Source organism: Maylandia zebra, linkage group LG5, assembly GCF_041146795.1.
Source record: "Maylandia zebra isolate NMK-2024a linkage group LG5, Mzebra_GT3a, whole genome shotgun sequence".
Classification (NCBI taxonomy): domain Eukaryota; kingdom Metazoa; phylum Chordata; class Actinopteri; order Cichliformes; family Cichlidae; genus Maylandia; species Maylandia zebra.
In genome coordinates this window covers 23,911,075-23,927,773 of record NC_135171.1, presented here as the reverse complement: position 1 = coordinate 23,927,773, position 16,699 = coordinate 23,911,075, and the positions used below count along the sequence as shown (strand labels likewise).

The following is a 16,699-nucleotide window of genomic DNA, read 5'->3' as shown; positions in this document are numbered from 1 at the left end:
CAACTCTCTCCAGATTCAGATAAGAAAGACTACACTAAGACTATAGAAATGTCATCTTAAAGGGCATTGTGGGTCATTTAGTGGGCAAAACCTGAGGCCTGCTTTAAAAATATATATTTTACATGACATGCTTACTGACCAGTGTGAAGCTGAATCCCACTAAGGTTGCTTCTACCCACTTGCAAGGAAGCTTTTGTCACATATGGTCACGTGAAAATAAAGTTTTCACCAGACTTTATGTAGCCCTGTGAAAAAGTGAGTGTGTCTTTACTGCTTGCACAGGAAATAAGATGCTAATTAATTACAAACTGCACATCTGGAAAGGCACAGAGCTGAAAGGTCTATACATTATTTAGAGCAACTTATGCTCCCCTCAACGATCTTTTTTGAAGTAGGCCTTGCATATTTCTTTAAGACAATGCTAAACCGCATGCTGCAGTGTGTACACTACAGTATAGCTTCACAGTAGAAGAGTCCCAAATTTCCCTCTAAAAATAAACAAAATATCTATAAGTCTTCATTATTAAGAAGACAACATGGTGCTTAGGCATTTAGCTGATGGAACGAAATGTACACAGCACAGCACACAGAAAACGGCATCTAATGAGGCTTTAGAAATTCTTGGCCTCCTGGCAAAGACTCTCTTGGGGGCTTCAGTATTAAGTATTGGAAATTCCCTGCATGATACTTGTTTTATTACACAAAACTGTAATAATGTATAACAATATACATGAATGCAAGAAGACTGAGAGGAGGCTAATCTCTGTTTTTAACTTGGTTAAACTATCACTATTACTGTAGTTGTTAGTCATTTATAGGTGGTTTGAGACAGTGAACCCTGCTTTCTAAGCCTTCAATACCATGCTCAAAAGGAGATTAGTCACACGTGCTTCTCTCTCCTGTTTGTCGGCTATATGCTGGGAAATTACTTTTGGGTATAAATCTAGAGGTCCCCCTTGTGGCCGTGCAGGTCATCAATTAGATAAGCATTAGGTAACCCAATACAAATCTACATAAGACAGTCCCCAGCCAGTCAATCCAGACACTCAAGAGTCTTTGCCAGTACTACCATTAGACCACTTGCTCAGCAGTATGGCAGACTCTCTGTGCAGGCTGTTTCATCTCCCCACAAAGAGCACTTCAAAAACTGTTGAAGAGCGTGGCAAGTGGGGCAGCAAAAAGGAGTTCATCCTGTCTGTGGCCGGTGCTATTATTGGACTAGGCAATGTGTGGAGATTTCCATATCTTTGCTACAAGAATGGTGGAGGTAAGTATTTCTATTCATTATTCTTAATTAATAAAAGTGTAGTATTATGGTTGATCATAGTGGGTTTTTTTTCTTAAGGAATTAAGAAGATATGTTTTTATTATTCACCAAAGCACAATTATGGGCTTTAATTAGATATTTATTTTCACTGCCAAATACGTTCATTCAAAGTTTTGTTAAAAGCTGCAAATGATTAAAACTGTCCAATGTGAAGTGTATCTGCTATCCATCTGTGTCTCTGTCTGCCTGTTGATTAAGGATTTGACAGGTTACAAAAGGCTATAAAAATAACAGTCTGTGTCCATGCCAAAAATCACAATCAGATTCTTTGCTGAAGCCCTTTAAGTTCAGCATTGCTCCACTTGAATGAAAAATATCTAGCTGTGATGGTGCTAAACTGGAAACAAACTGGACATCGTAAACATTTCACGTGGCAGATTTTGATGATAACGTTCCAAAAATGAACGAATGAAATCAAACGAACAAAAGACAGATGAAATATTATTGACTTACCTCTTAGGGATGGAAATGTTCATTTGAAAGTTGGTGATTTGCCCCTTCTTTGACCTTAAATGAGGACAGATATGTCAGAGGCATTTCAAACAAATAAACTTCAGGCCTAACGACTATTTTCAGCCATAGCAAAATGATGATATTATTTAAATGTTCTAGCTTTTATCCTTGAGAAATTGACAATCTGCTCATAGACATTATCAGCCGTTGTTCCAATTTGATTAAGTGTCCCCATAACAAGTGATAAATTCAGGGTTCTTATTTCCCATCCTTTTTTTTTTCTTACTGAGAAAAGCCCTATGTCACAGAAGAATCACACATAGTCGTTCAAGGTAACACTTATTTGACAATGGAAGAAAGTGAACTGCACCAGAAAGAATCATCCTGCATCCTGCTTGGCAACAGCAATAAAAAATACTTGTGGCTTTATTAGCTTACCTCATAAAAAATAGCTGAACAATTGAATTATGTAAATATGAGTATATCTAAGCTATCAGCTAACAGAGATATCTCAAAGGTGTCTGTCTTTTTCTAAATCATCCTATTTTAGACCACACACTATTACATACTATAACAGCATCATCCTGAAACCTGACCTGGTTTCTACTGTTGTACTTATAAACATCTCCCTGCAGTTATAAAAAATCTGAATCTCAGAAATAATAATGTAAAGACTGATGCTGCAGCAGATTCTGTAACCGTGTATAATTTTTTACATTCTGCTGGCTTCAGTCGTTTGTCAGTGTTCCTAATCCACATGAATAGTTCCTTTATCTTGATGTGTCATGGACAGGACACTGTAAGTGGCTGGGTATAGCTTTTGATAGTTAAGTTAAGCACCCCTACTGATTTAGTCATATTGTTTACTGTAACATTGTTCAATGTAAGAAGATTGGAAATTTAAATACTTTGCATAAAATCAACACAAAATGACGTCAGATTGTGCAGAAAAAAACTTATAATTTATAGTCATCTCATTAAAAGTGCATTGCAAAAAGATATCTCAAGATAGGTCCTCTAGGTGTTTTAATGAACTAGATGCAAATTTCTTTTTTTTAAAAAGATTGTTTTTGGGGCCTTTTGGACTTTACTAAATAAAACAATTAAGATAGATAACAAAATGAGGAGAGAGAAAGGGAAGACATGAAGCAAAGGGCAGCAGGTCCGGCTTAAAGCTGGGCCGCTGCACCACCGTATTTTACACCTTAGGCTTTGAACCTTTCCTAAAGTACATAGACTATAAAATATATTTATATTCAGACAAATTGCCTTCAACTGTGTCCTCTGTGTGAAAATTCAGTCAGAGATAGTTACAGTAATATTCACTTGTGTGTAACTGTGTGGTGTGGAATTGCCACAGGTTTTGGGGATGATCACACAGGAATTAACGATATTAAAGAAGTGGTTTGATATAAATAAATTATCATTGAATCTAGATAAAACCAAATTTATGTTGTTTGGAAACCAAAAGAAAAACATCGAAGTAGAAATATGTGTTGACAATGTATATTTAGAAAGAGTAAATGAAATAAAATTTCTTGGGGTGATCATTGACCACAAGCTCTGTTGGAAGCCACACATTACTTATGTTCGGGGGAAATTGGCACGGGGCATTGCCGTCCTGGGGAAAGCAAAGCATATGTTGGATCAGAAAGCACTGCACATTTTATACTGTGCTTTACTACTGCCATATATGAGCTACTGTGTAGAGGTCTGGGGAAACACATACAAAAGTAACACACAAACAATAACTATAATACAGAAAAGGGCCATTAGATTAATAAATAATGTAGGGTACAGGGACCATACAAATGCACTCTTTGTCAAAATGCAAGCTATTAAATTCCAAGACTTGGTGAAGCTTAAAACAGCGCTAATAATGTATAAAGTAAGAAATAAATTGCTTCCCAAAGAAATCTGTAAATTGTTCATAGAAAGAGAAGGTGGGTATAACTTAAGAGGGAAATGGAATTTAAAAATACAAAGTGCTAGAACAACTTTAAGAACTATGTCAATCTCAATTTCAGGAGTTAAATTATGGAACAGTCTAACAGAAGAAATAAAAGACAGTAAAAACATAAAACAGTTTAAAGTAAAATATAAAAACCTAATTTTAAATAAGTATAAGAATGAAGAAAACGGGGTTAACCCAGGACGGTAATGTTGCTGATAATGGTGTTGCGGTTCTTTTTTTGTTTTTTTGTTTTGGTTTGTTTGTTTTTCCATAACTTGTGTATCTGCAAATATACACATTCTGTATTTTTCATATGAAAGAAACTATACTGTGGTGGGGCTTGCTAATTTCTTTTGTTGATTTATGTATGTTTTGTTTTGCTTTACTTCATATGTTTCATATGTTTCATATGTTGTTTGTTTAATTTAAGACAAAAAAAATTTAAATGAATGAGAGGTAAAACTTGAGGGGGTAGGGACAAATAAGTAAATACTTCAGCCTACTCCTTTTCAAACAAATAATCCATCCATCCATCCATCTTCATCCGCTTTATCCGAGGCCGGGTCGCGGGGGCAGCAGCCTAAGCAAAGAGGCCCAGACCTCCCTCTCCCCAGCCACCTCCTCCAGCTTATCCGGGGGAATACCAAGGCGTTCCCAGGCCAGCCGAGAGATATAATCTCTCAAGCATGTCCTGGGTCTGCCCCGGGGCCTCCTCCCGGTGGGACATACCTGGAACACCTCACCCAGGAGGCGCCCAGGGGGCATCCTTGTCAGATGCTCGAACCACCTCAGCTGGCTCCTTTCGATGTGGAGCAGCAGCTGCTCTACTCTGAGCCCCTCCCGGATGGCCGAACTTCTCACCCTATCTCTAAGGGAGAGGCCAGCCACCCTTCGGAGGAAGCTCATTTCTGCCGCTTGTATCCGCGATCTCGTTCTTTCGGTCACTACCCACAGCTCGTGGCCATAGGTGAGGGTAGGGACGTAGATCTACCGGTAAATTGAGAGCTTCGCTTTTACACTCAGCTCCCTCTTCACCACGACGGACCGGTGCAGCGTCCGCATTACTGCAGCTGCAGCCCCAATCCGTCTGTCGATCTCCGGCTCCCTTCTCCCATCACTCGCGAACAAGACCCCGAGATACTTGAACTCCTCCACTTGGGGCAGGAACTCATCCCCGACCCGGAGTGGGCACTCCACCCTTTTCCGGCTGAGAACCATGGCCTCAGATTTGGAGGTGCTGATCCTCATTCCCGCTGCTTCACACTCGGCTGCGAACCGTTCCAGTGCGAGCTGGAGGCCCTCACCCGATGAAGCCAACAGAACCACATCATCTGCAAAAATCAGAGATGAGATTCTGAGGCCACCAAAGCGAAAGCCCTCCGCCACTTGGCTGCGCCTAGAAATCCTGTCCATAAAAATTATGAACAGCACCGGAGACAAAGGGCAGCCCTGGCAGAGCCCATCACCCACAGGGAACGAGTCCGACTTATTGCCGGCAATGCGAACCAAGCTCTTGCAACTGTTGTATAGGGATCGAATGGCCCGTAGCAATGGGCCAGACACCCCATACTCCCGCAACACCTCCCACAGGACACCCCGAGGGACACGGTCGAATGCCTTCTCCAAGTCCACAAAACACATGTAGACTGGTTGGGCAAACTCCCATGCACCCTCAAGTATCCTTGAGAGGATAAAGAGCTGGTCCAGTCAAACAAATAATGGAATGATATTTTGTAATGATTGTGAAGGCACATGTTTGAAATGTTTGAAATAAAAATGAACTGAACTGAACTGAACTGAACTAACTGCGTGTAACTGTGTGTCACTGCGGATACAAGTGAGACATCCATTCTAGCCAATCAGAAAAGTCTACTTCCATTAACAAAAAACAAACCATTTGTGGTGTACCCCAAGGTTCCCTCATGGGCCCAGTTCTTTTCAGTTCACTCATAATACCTTTATAGTCTACTAACTACAGATATGACATGTTTCTGTAGCTGCATTTTTCTCTCATGCATTCAGAAACTTGGGTGACCACAATGCCCGCCCACCCGCCTACTAGCCCACCCCCACCGACCAGCCTACACGGCAGGGTGATGAAAACCCCCCATCAGCCTTTTACAGCTGAGTACTAAAAACCCTTTTAGGAGACTTTTGTTCCACTTAGCACACACCGCATGCTTAACAAAGAAGATAATGTTTGGCACTTAAATTCAATGACAGACATGGTACAGGATGTCTAGTTCACAAAACGTTATAATCAGTGGTTACTTGATGATGAAGGGGTCATAAATAATCTGAAACACTTTCCCTCCTGTTCTAAAATCACCCACAACAACTTTTCCTCACTGAGAATGGCTGAGTGACTAAGGTGTGGCATGGAAAATAACAGATATGACATGTTTCTGTAGCTGCATTTTTCTCTCATGATTCAAAAGTATATCCTAGCATTGCCCAAGTAAGTACTTATTGTCTTGAAAGATGAACATGAATATTTTTGCAATATAGTATACCAGTCATGTGCTAATGTAGTTTGTTGTCACCTGCAGGTGCATTCTTCATCCCTTACGTCCTATTCCTTCTCACTTGTGGCATACCTCTATTTGTGCTGGAGACGGCACTGGGCCAGTACACTAGTCAGGGAGGAATCATGTGCTGGAGGAAGGTCTGCCCCTTGTTTGAAGGTGAGCTAACCACTGGAATTGTGGTGAAGCAGATCAATGAAGAAGAAGTAAGAGAATGCAATGCTAACAGTTGTTGTTTCCAGGCATGGGATATGCAAGCCAAATGATCATTTTCTACGGAGGCATCAGCTATATTGTGATTTTAGCCTGGGCTTTTCTCTACTTATTTTCTTCCTTCTCTGGAGAGTTGCCATGGGCCACCTGTAATAACACATGGAATACAAGTAAATACATATGTTGCTATTATACTTTTATCTGCCTTTGCATACACCAAAAAATCAGTGGCCTTAAAAATAGTATGGATAATGTTAATGTCACTTCATTGTGTTTCTAAATGTGACATCTCGCTTAAGCAATTTAACTGACATAAATAAAATTCAAGCCTTTGAAGATTTGTCATCTTTAACTGTGTTTTAATCTATTTCAGATCGTTGTGTGGTAATAAACAACTACAATGCCACCCTCAACTGGACTTTACCTGTAAATTCATCATCTTCTGTTGTAGAATTTTGGCAGTGAGTTATCATGAGTTTTTTTAATAAAACTTCATTTGAAAGCTCAGCTATAGGTATACTATACTAAAGATAAAAGCTCTGCATGTCGATGCCACAGCCACATCAGATCTTTGTTTTTCCACACTGCTTTCGTGTGTTTCTTTGCATGTGCTATGATAAATTTGCCAGTTTTATCATGTAGATTGTAAGGGTGCAACGATACTCGTATCGATATTGAACCGTTCAATACATTGCTTTCGGTTCGGTATGCATATGTATCGAACAATACAACATTTTTAATTTATTTTATCAACTTTTCTTCTGACGATGCTGTCTGTGTTGAGCGCTCAGTGGATCTGCGTTCGACTACTCCGCCTAGGCTGCACTGTCCAGCGCAGATCCACTGAGCGCAGCACAAGCTAGCAAGACAGAAGCTAAGCTCCTTGCAACATGGCAAATTGAACCTCCCCCACCCTCATTCAGATCTGGCTTTTGGAACTGTTTTGTTCTTCATGTGAAGTATGACCCTGAAGGTAAGCGCGTCATGGACAAAAGTAAAACAGTATGTTTGATGTGCCACGCAGTGCTCAATTACATTGGTGGGAACTAGTGCGTTAGCGCAGTTAGCTCGTTAACGTGTTGACACCGTCCAGCCCCACGCACGGGGCGATCCGTGGTAGCTCGTTAACGGAGATTTGCTGTGTTGTGGCGTTAACGTCATTTCAGATTAACACTGACAGCACTAGTGGGAACACAACGAATATGACTGCACATTTACGCCGACATCATTCTAGTGCAAAGACAAGTGGAAGCAGACAAAACAACAAGCATGCTACAAACTTTATCCGAGTCATTTAGACAGCCGTTAGCACATGGTTCTCCTTATGGGGACCTGATATGTTTAATATGCTGCTGAGAATATAGCCCAGAAGAAGCGTATAGTATAGCTTTTATTTTGGAAAGAGCCATTTCTCTGTAATAAACTCTCTTTTCCAAAGATGAGTGATTTCTCTATCAGATAGATTATTTTTTTTTATTACTTTGTTGTTTCAGCAACATTAAATTTAAAAACTGTACTTTTGAGTTAAAATATATATTTATAATTTTAATAAATGACAAATTAAAAAAGAATGAACATTTTTTTTGTATCGAAAAAATATAGAACCGTGACACCAAAGTATCGAACTGAACCGAACCGAGAATTTTGTGTATTGTTGCACCCCTAGTAGTTTGGTGAGTCCCCTTAGCGCCACACAGATGTCTGATTGCTCCTAACTGAAAACACCTTCAAACACAACGTGAAAACAAAGAAATTACCTAATCTGCACTATTATGAAGTTTTATTCAGATCTTCTGCCTTATCTGAGAGACTCATATTTCCTGAGCAAGACAGTTCACGTGTAACAGCATATGCTGTAGCATCTGTCAGCATAGCTCCCCCTCAGCACTGAGATGGGATCAATCAACCAGAATAATTGAAAACACCTGTGTACTAAAGGTGTGAAGTGATTTTAATTGCACATTCAAGCATATATCATTCTGAATAGTTTAATGAGCTTCAACTTCATCAGGTCTTTCATGTTGGCCCCAGTGACTTGTCAATCAAATATGTAACTAATAATATTTTTTCTGATATAAATGTTCCTGGGTATTGGATTTTCAACATGCAAACTCACGCAATGCTCACATGTTGCCCATTTTTGTAGCCCTCTCCAAACTCACACATATGTGTAGGTAATGACAGTAATGGTAAAAAAAAATTAAAATCTTAACTAGTAACTACAGTCCAAAGATGAAGTTTTACACAACAACACATACTGCTTTAAAAGGCCATTCATCTAACTAACACTGCGTCATCTTTCAGGCGTCGGGTGTTGAACATATCCACTGGCATAGAGGCCTTGGGAAACATTCAGTGGGAACTTTCTCTGTGCCTTCTTCTAGCCTGGGTCATCTGCTACTTTTGTGTCTGGAAGGGAGTTAAATCCACAGGAAAGGTAACACTAAAATGACAAATGTGTGTCCGAGATTTGTAGTAGATACACCACTATTATCAATTTGAAGCTCCTACTTAGCTTTATTATTGAGTTATTGCATTCAGAAACTTGGGTGACCACAATGCCCGCCCACCCGCCTACTAGCCCACCCCCACCGACCAGCCTACACGGCAGGGTGATGAAAAACCCCCATCAGCCTTTTACAGCTGAGTACTAAAAACCCTTTTAGGAGACTTTTGTTCCACTTAGCACGCACCGCATGCTTAACAAAGAAGATAATGTTTGGCACTTAAATTCAATGACAGACATGGTACAGGATGTCTAGTTCTCAAAACGTTATAATCAGTGGTTACTTGATGATGAAGGGTCATAAATAATCTGAAACACTTTCCCTCCTAAGGTGTGGCATGGAAAATAACAGACCAGAACTCCCAGACAGCCACCGTTTGTTTGTTTTTTGGGCTGCTGCCAAGCCAATAGTTCAGTGTTACGTGTGCTTAGCTTTCAAAGCAGACCACAACACATAACAGTGTTGTCATGCAGTTGTGGTTGTGTCAGACCTGCAGCCACATGCAATCAGATTGTTGGACTCAGTATTAAAGAAATTACTGGTGATTAGTTAAAATAGGAAGCAGCCGCACTGAAGCCACCCAAGGCACAATTCTAGTTTGGTTAGATTTAGATGTTAAGATATCAACAAATTTCCCACGTATGGGACTAATAAAGGATTATCTCTTATCTGAGATACTTAAAAAAAAAAAGTTTGGTTAAACTACTTTGTAAAGAAAAAAGCAGGCCCCTTTTTCACATAAACTACAAAAACAAAAAATAACTCCCGTATACATGGGAAAAAAAACACGTTGTGATGTAACATATTCAGTCTACATAACCCAAAGGTTTGTTTTGTCTAGACCGATAAAAAAAAGTAACTGAACAATTTGAATCTTTCAAATATAAACTTAAAGCAGCCACGAGCAAGCTAATGTCAAATACGGTTGCGAGTTTAATTTCATATAGAAAGCAACAGTTTGACGAAACGTTATGAAACACGCGAAGACTCTCGTGTGCCTCGTTCAGTGGATAGGCATGACTCATGTGAGGCTTGTGATTTGTGAGAAAGTGAATTGGAAGTGCTGACTGGGAAATCTCTCTGTGGGAGAGACGTGTGCAATAGATCCCAGCTGTCTCTGCCATATAATTACCTACTGTAGCGTGTAGTAACTTATTTTCTTCCTAAATCACTGGAGTTAATTGAATTAATCCACTGGTGCCTTTTTTCCTGAAGTGATACAGTTAGAAAATTCAAGATTGTAAAAACAATAAATAAAGATAGTCTTATTAAGTAACATTGATGGATTGGTGAAAATTTTTTAAAAAGGTTTGCACAGCCAAAATCACAGCATTGTCACAACATATCCCCTTGCAAATGTTACCATGCCCTCTATTGTTAGTTATGGTGTACTTTTTGTATTGCCCGTTTTATTTTTTTACAGGCTACATATTTCACAGCCACATTCCCCTTCATCACATTAGCTGTGCTGTTTGTCAGAGGAATAACCCTTCCCGGAGCTTTCCATGGGATCAAATACTACTTGTATCCGAATCCGGCACGGCTTGCTGACCCACAGGTATTATTTAGTCTATTTTCTTTTGATTTTTGTGCCACGATAACAGCATTTAGTAGCAGCATTTTTGGAAAAATAATCTTCTGTTGGTTTACAGGTCTGGATGGATGCTGGAACACAAATATTTTATTCTTATGCCATATGTTTGGGATGCCTGACTACACTTGGAAGCTACAACAAGTACAACAATAACTGTTATAGGTGACTACCTGATGAAGATCTAATTTGATGGTTTAAATCACAATTTGCAATTATGTCCTACTATAGCTGCTAATTCCTAATGCTAAAGAATTATCAGTTAATAAGACTTGTGTAAAAGATTCAAAATCTTAATTTAATTTTTTCATTACAAGTGTCGAACCCTTACTATGAGTCAATGTAACTTTAACCTGCACCCAAACAAAAGAATTTAATAGCACTGACCAACACTGTTGTGATAATGCAGGAACAACACAAAATGTGAGATACAGCATGAAGAAGAATTAAATTCACATCAGCACAACTTCCATAAATATGACACACACCCCAAACACACACACACAAAAACCCCAAACATAAGTGTGCATCAGGATAGGCAAAGAACAGAAGACACACACACAGAGAGAGACATTTTTGGAGGTTTTAGTAATTTCTTGTTATCACAGTGTCAGTCCTTGTTGTACGTTACCGATTCACAAATAAAGACAGGAAGCTTTGTTTCTGATTTGCAGAGACTCCTTCTATCTTTGCTTGTTGAACAGTGGGACCAGCTTCGTATCAGGCTTTGCGATCTTCTCAGTTTTGGGCTACATGTCACAAAAACAGGGTGTGGACATTGCTACAGTTGCTGAATCAGGTGAGGCTGCACACCTGCTTGGTTAGATTTCAGACTGGCATGTGTTTTTTTTTTCTCTAAAGTTACGGATTGTTAATTGAAAAATAATCTTTTTCCTCATGACAATTATTAAGCCTGGAACCTTCTAAATGTTAAAATGCATTAAACATTTCTCCGTAAACCGAAGACACTGTGGCACTCTGACATGATTTACTTGTTCTTGGTTTCACTCTGTAGGTCCAGGACTTGTCTTCATAGTTTACCCACAAGCTGTGACCCTGCTGCCATGGCCTCAGGTCTGGTCTGTGTGCTTTTTCACCATGATCATCTTACTGGGAATAGATGGCCAGGTCAGCTTCAGTCTTTCCTATGTCTTGTAAAAAATCTCTTGCTTAACTTATCTTGACACTAACCTGTCTTTGTGTTACTCTCCAGTTTGCAGGTCTCGAGAGCATCATGACCTCGTTAACAGATGTGTACCCAGCCCAGATACGAAAAGGATACCGCAGAGAGCTTTATCTGATGCTGATCTGTGCGCTCTGCTATATGTTTGGTCTGTTATTAGTGTCAGAGGTGAGCTGTCAGAAGCACATTTATTGTTGGTCAAATGTAATCAGTTTACTGTGTAACATTTTTTTCCAGCATGGTCAAATGACACAAAATACACAGTAGGTACACTCCTAAAATGTGTTTTTGTTTCCATTAAATCAACAGGATTTTGAGTTGTTTGCAGTAATACTTTTTTTTAAATAAATCAAATCCACTGTATTCGCTGCTTTCATTTTAGGCTGGCGCATACATTCTGCAGATCTTTGATCACTATGTATGCAGTGGGCCCACTCTTGTTCTGATGGCAATTTTCCAGTCAGTGATTATTGGATGGATCTATGGTATGTTATAAATGTCAGTGGTACAATTGTTTATATATATATATATATATATGGAAACCAAAGAGAAACGGAGGTTCACACCCTTCAATGTGCAGACATGGAAAGACATGTAAGTGGAGGAGGCAGCAACAGCAAGCTCCTTGTGCAGGAAAGAGTACGCATTGTTGCGCTTATAGTTGCTGCAAATTGGAAATTAGCAGCAACTGTGAGCATGCTAACCCAGGTAAAAATAGCCCTAGCTTCTTTTTTGTTTACAATAATTAAATAAATACTTCTGTCCTAGGTGCTCAACGCTTCTGTGACAACATTGAGGACATGATTGGTTACAAACCTCTGTCACTAATCAAGTACTGCTGGCTGTATGCCACTCCTCTTATTTGCAGTGTAAGCATCTGAAGCAGTCTGACTAAATAGTTTATCGATATTGTATAATTTCCATCTTTCACTGATTATTATTGACGATGATTTCCTTTAAAGGGAACCCTTGTGTTTTTGCTGATAAGTTACACACCACTGAAATTCAACAACACCTACGTGTATCCTTGGTGGGCTTACTGGATTGGCTGGTTCCTCGCCATGTCGTCTCTTTCTATGATCCCAGTCACTATGATCTACAAACTGGCCAAAGGTAGAGGGAGTCTCTGGCAGGTCAGTGATGTTACTAGTGGCAGCTTTGTATTTGAATAACTAACTGTGATGTTCATCGGCGTAACTTTGTTCTGAACATTGGAGGGGTCAAGATCTCTCTCTAAATAAATAAATAAATAAATCTGGGTAAATTCCCAGATGATTAAACATGCAACTATTTTGCTGGTAATACCTGAAATGAGTAAAGAAAATCAACAGCCTATCTATGAAAGGTCATTCATAATTGTATTGGAGAGGTTATATTGGTCGGGTCTGATTATTGGAGGGTAATAACCCCCCTAACCCCCCTGGAAATTATGCCCCTGGTGATATTCATTGACAATCTTAATGCCTTTTTCCAGCGTCTTAAGACCAGCTCCCGCCCAGCAGATGATCTTCCAGTGATGGCAGAGGCAGCAAAAGAAAGGGCGAGCTTCACTGCATGTCCACGATAATGGAGCAAATGACCATATTTTTAAAAAATCCAAACTTTAAGAGCAACTTTAATTTTTTTTATTTCAAAAATATGTAGAGTAGCTTGTTTACTGCATGGTTTTATATGGTGGGTCATTTTTAGTACAGCAAATTGTTTTAACACAAAAAGACCAGCTTGACAGATCAAAGATCTAAAATAAGCTTGTTTTTTTTTTTTTATTAAATTGTGTTGAAATTCACTGCCATCATTGCTATATTCAACTCTAAGCTAAAAGGACAAAGTGGTACAGAACGACAAAGTTCCTCTGGCATTAACATCAGCACAAAAGCTGTGTCCTAGGAGCTACATGGCATGGCTTTTCTGTAAGTGTAATATGTAGGTGGTGCAGTACTTTTATCCATAAAGATTATCATCATATTATCAGCATTCCAAATTCTCATTTGTGTTTTTCACTGGGAGGAAAAAATAGCATTTTTTTTACTACATATAAATTTAAATGAATATACAGTACCTCTTTTACAGTTGTCATAGGTGTAATGATGCTTCCTGCTTGAATTTATACAATAATTCTACAATATCTTATAAGCTAGTTTTACTTTGTTATTTTTTAGGGGTAAGTATTTTCTTGGATTAAAGTAGTATTAAGAGCTTTTTTATTTTACTTCTATATTTACGCATGGATTTACATTTCTATTAAGAACTCTAGAACAGCTATAAACATAATGGGTTTGGGTCACTGACTATGTGCACCATGACAGCATGACAGGTAAATTTCTGTGGCTAACATTTATTCAGGGTCTAATTCATGTATTTTTATTAAATATAATACACCAAATATGTATATCCTCCACAAAGGTATTAGGACTTGCTTGAATCTGTAACACAATTTTTTTTAACGCTTTAATTCAGAGTTTTCCTTTTTTCTAAAGTATTTTTGTACTGATTAAGGGTTTTTATTCAACATGTGACTTTAAATTTGTATAATAAAATAATTTTGGGGGTAATTTTGCTTCTTTGCTTTTATTTTGCATGGAAAAAAAATTACTACAAAAAACGACCACCTGCCATTCTTGTTAAACCCATTCACAGCGTATATAGCCTGTACAGTGACTTTATATCTGTCACAGTCTGGCTGAGGCAGACTGTATATGTTGTGAAAAAGGACTTGAATGCAGACCGAAACACAATGTGAAATGTGATGTGGATTAACAGAAAACGAGCAGTTTATTATCGCTGGCAAAATAAATACAAACGAAGGGCATGGGTGAACTAAATAATAACCTGAACTGGGTGAACTAAAATGAAACATGAAAAACCCTTAAACATGGAGAACTGGCGTGGCTACCCGGTGACACGATGTGGACTAGCAGTCGACCTGACAAGGAATGACTGAAAACACACGGACTAAATACACACAAGAGGCTAATGAGGGAAGTGGGAACACATGGGGAAAACAGCTGACACACATGAACACAACGAAGTCACAGGGGAAGTGTAAAACTAAACACACTGAACATAGAAACACAAGACCTCTTCAAAATAAAACAGGAAACATAATGGGACGCAGACATGACAATAAATAGTGAGGGGAACATAAATACAGGGGTAGAAAAAACAAAGTGAATCTAAATAAACAAATGAACTTAAGCAAACCATAAACATCAAAATAAACTAAAACTCAAAACGCTGGGTTAAAAGACCCAGGATCGTGACAGTGTCACTTAGAATAGAATAGAATAGAATAGCCTTTATTGTCATTGTACAGAGTACAACGAAATTGGAGTGCCACTCCCTTGGTGCAAGTTTCAATAATAAATATAAATGTAAAATATAAAAAGTACAAAAAAACAATCGTAAGTACTCAAACAATAGTATGTACAATATATACAGGATAGCAGCATTAATATAATGACAGTATGAATAGCAGCATAATACAATGACAGTGACGGTATGGAATAGGTTCAATTGTTTTTGTGCTTATTTACTACGGTGATAGCTCTGGGAAAGAAGCTATCCCTGAATCTGTTTGTCCTGGTTTTATGTGACCTGTACCGTCGGCCTGACGGTAATAGTTCAAACAGTTGGTTGCTGGGGTGAGAGTAGTCCTTGATGATATTGCCAGCTCTGCTGAAGTACCTTATATACTTTGCTGTGTTACAGCTACAATTATAGTCACTTAAAGCCAGTTTTCAGAACACAGAGCATGTTATGAAGTCCAAAAAAACTTGCAGAGCATTTAATATTGCCCTGGAAGAAGCCAGGAGCCGTGGGGATTTTTTTAGGCTTGACTGTCTGACAGAACTATAACAGACCCAACAAAAAACCTTTGGTAAGGCAGTAGAACAACAAACATGTTGAATTCATGGACTGAAAATATTTTTAGTAAAATATGAAAAATTATTCGTTTTCTATTTTTTTCATTAAATCTCTAATACATTAAAGTGTGCAACCAGTGGACTATATGATACTTTCCAGTGTAATCTTACCTGCATTTTGCAAAAATGTTGTTTTTCTTTATTAAACTGTCTACAACGTGCAGCCCCTCAGTTTATCCACTGTCTGAAACAAATTTGTTTTGGTTTTTTACAGTAGCTTCTCTCAAGTTAAGGTCAACCTTCCCTTAAACTGCCTTACTGACTGCCGCGCACACACAAATACTTTTAAACAGCCGTTGAGCAAGACTTCTGTACTGACAGAGCTGCTGTATGTAGCTAAGTTAATCATTTTAAAGAGGTGCTGAATCCATGCAACAAATGTGGTTTCAAAGGATGAAATGGCTGCTGAAATGAGGTCTCGCTTGTGAAGTGATCTCGGCTGACTGTAACAGATTAGTTTGTAAATCCATCAGATAACCTTTGTGAAAGTTAAAAGCTATCCCTCTGAATTCTGTGGGAAAAAAGAAAAAAAGTAGAATCCATTATAGTGCACTATTGGACTGATTGTATTTCCAGATACAATATTTTGTGTTTCATCAAAATGGGGCAGCATGGCTGTGTGCTGTTTATTTTTGATCCTTTATTATATTTATTTATTTTTTAAGTCTTTCAGCTGCTCCCTTGGCACAAGTAGCCCTGCATATTTGTCTTACACCAGATGACCATCCCAGCCACGCAACACAAATTTGATTTATGTCTCCTGCTGGAATTGAACCAGCAACCTTTGTTTGCTTGGTAAATATGTAAACAGCTACACAGCTACTGTTTCACTTCAAGTTTTACTGAAAGATGACCTAATTTCCTTTGAACTGTTTCATTGTAGATTTTGATTGGCTGTATTAGATGGAAATACTTGAGGAAATTAAAAAAGCAAGAATTATAATATTGCTTTATAATAATTATAATATAATGGGGCTTCATCTGAAGATTATCTGTACAAGATGGGAAAATTGTGAAATGTTT

At 38.6% G+C, this 16,699-nt stretch overlaps 1 protein-coding gene across 1 annotated transcript; it reads left to right on the top strand.

Annotated features, from left to right (window-relative positions):
- The first annotated feature begins 1,060 nt into the window (after positions 1-1,060).
- On the top strand, positions 1,061-14,305 carry LOC101464398 (sodium- and chloride-dependent GABA transporter 2). The gene is made up of 14 exons (XM_014412888.4): positions 1,061-1,267; positions 6,284-6,418; positions 6,502-6,642; positions 6,846-6,933; positions 8,777-8,909; positions 10,403-10,537; positions 10,632-10,735; positions 11,245-11,369; positions 11,586-11,698; positions 11,784-11,921; positions 12,136-12,238; positions 12,522-12,622; positions 12,716-12,886; positions 13,228-14,305. The coding sequence occupies exons 1-14, from the start codon at positions 1,093-1,095 to the stop codon at positions 13,318-13,320; spliced, it is 1,755 nt and encodes a 584-aa protein (XP_014268374.2). The 5' UTR covers positions 1,061-1,092; the 3' UTR covers positions 13,321-14,305.
- The last annotated feature ends 2,394 nt before the right edge of the window (positions 14,306-16,699 follow it).

Bases quoted from the DNA above. Each gene is read 5' to 3' on its own strand.
- LOC101464398 (XM_014412888.4), top strand. From the start codon at position 1,093: ATGGCAGACTCTCTGTGCAGGCTGTTTCATCTCCCCACAAAGAGCACT. The intron at 8,910-10,402 runs GTAACACTAAAA...ATTTTTTTACAG, and splicing joins GAGTTAAATCCACAGGAAAG to GCTACATATTTCACAGCCAC. The intron at 11,370-11,585 runs GTGAGGCTGCAC...TTCACTCTGTAG, and splicing joins TGCTACAGTTGCTGAATCAG to GTCCAGGACTTGTCTTCATA.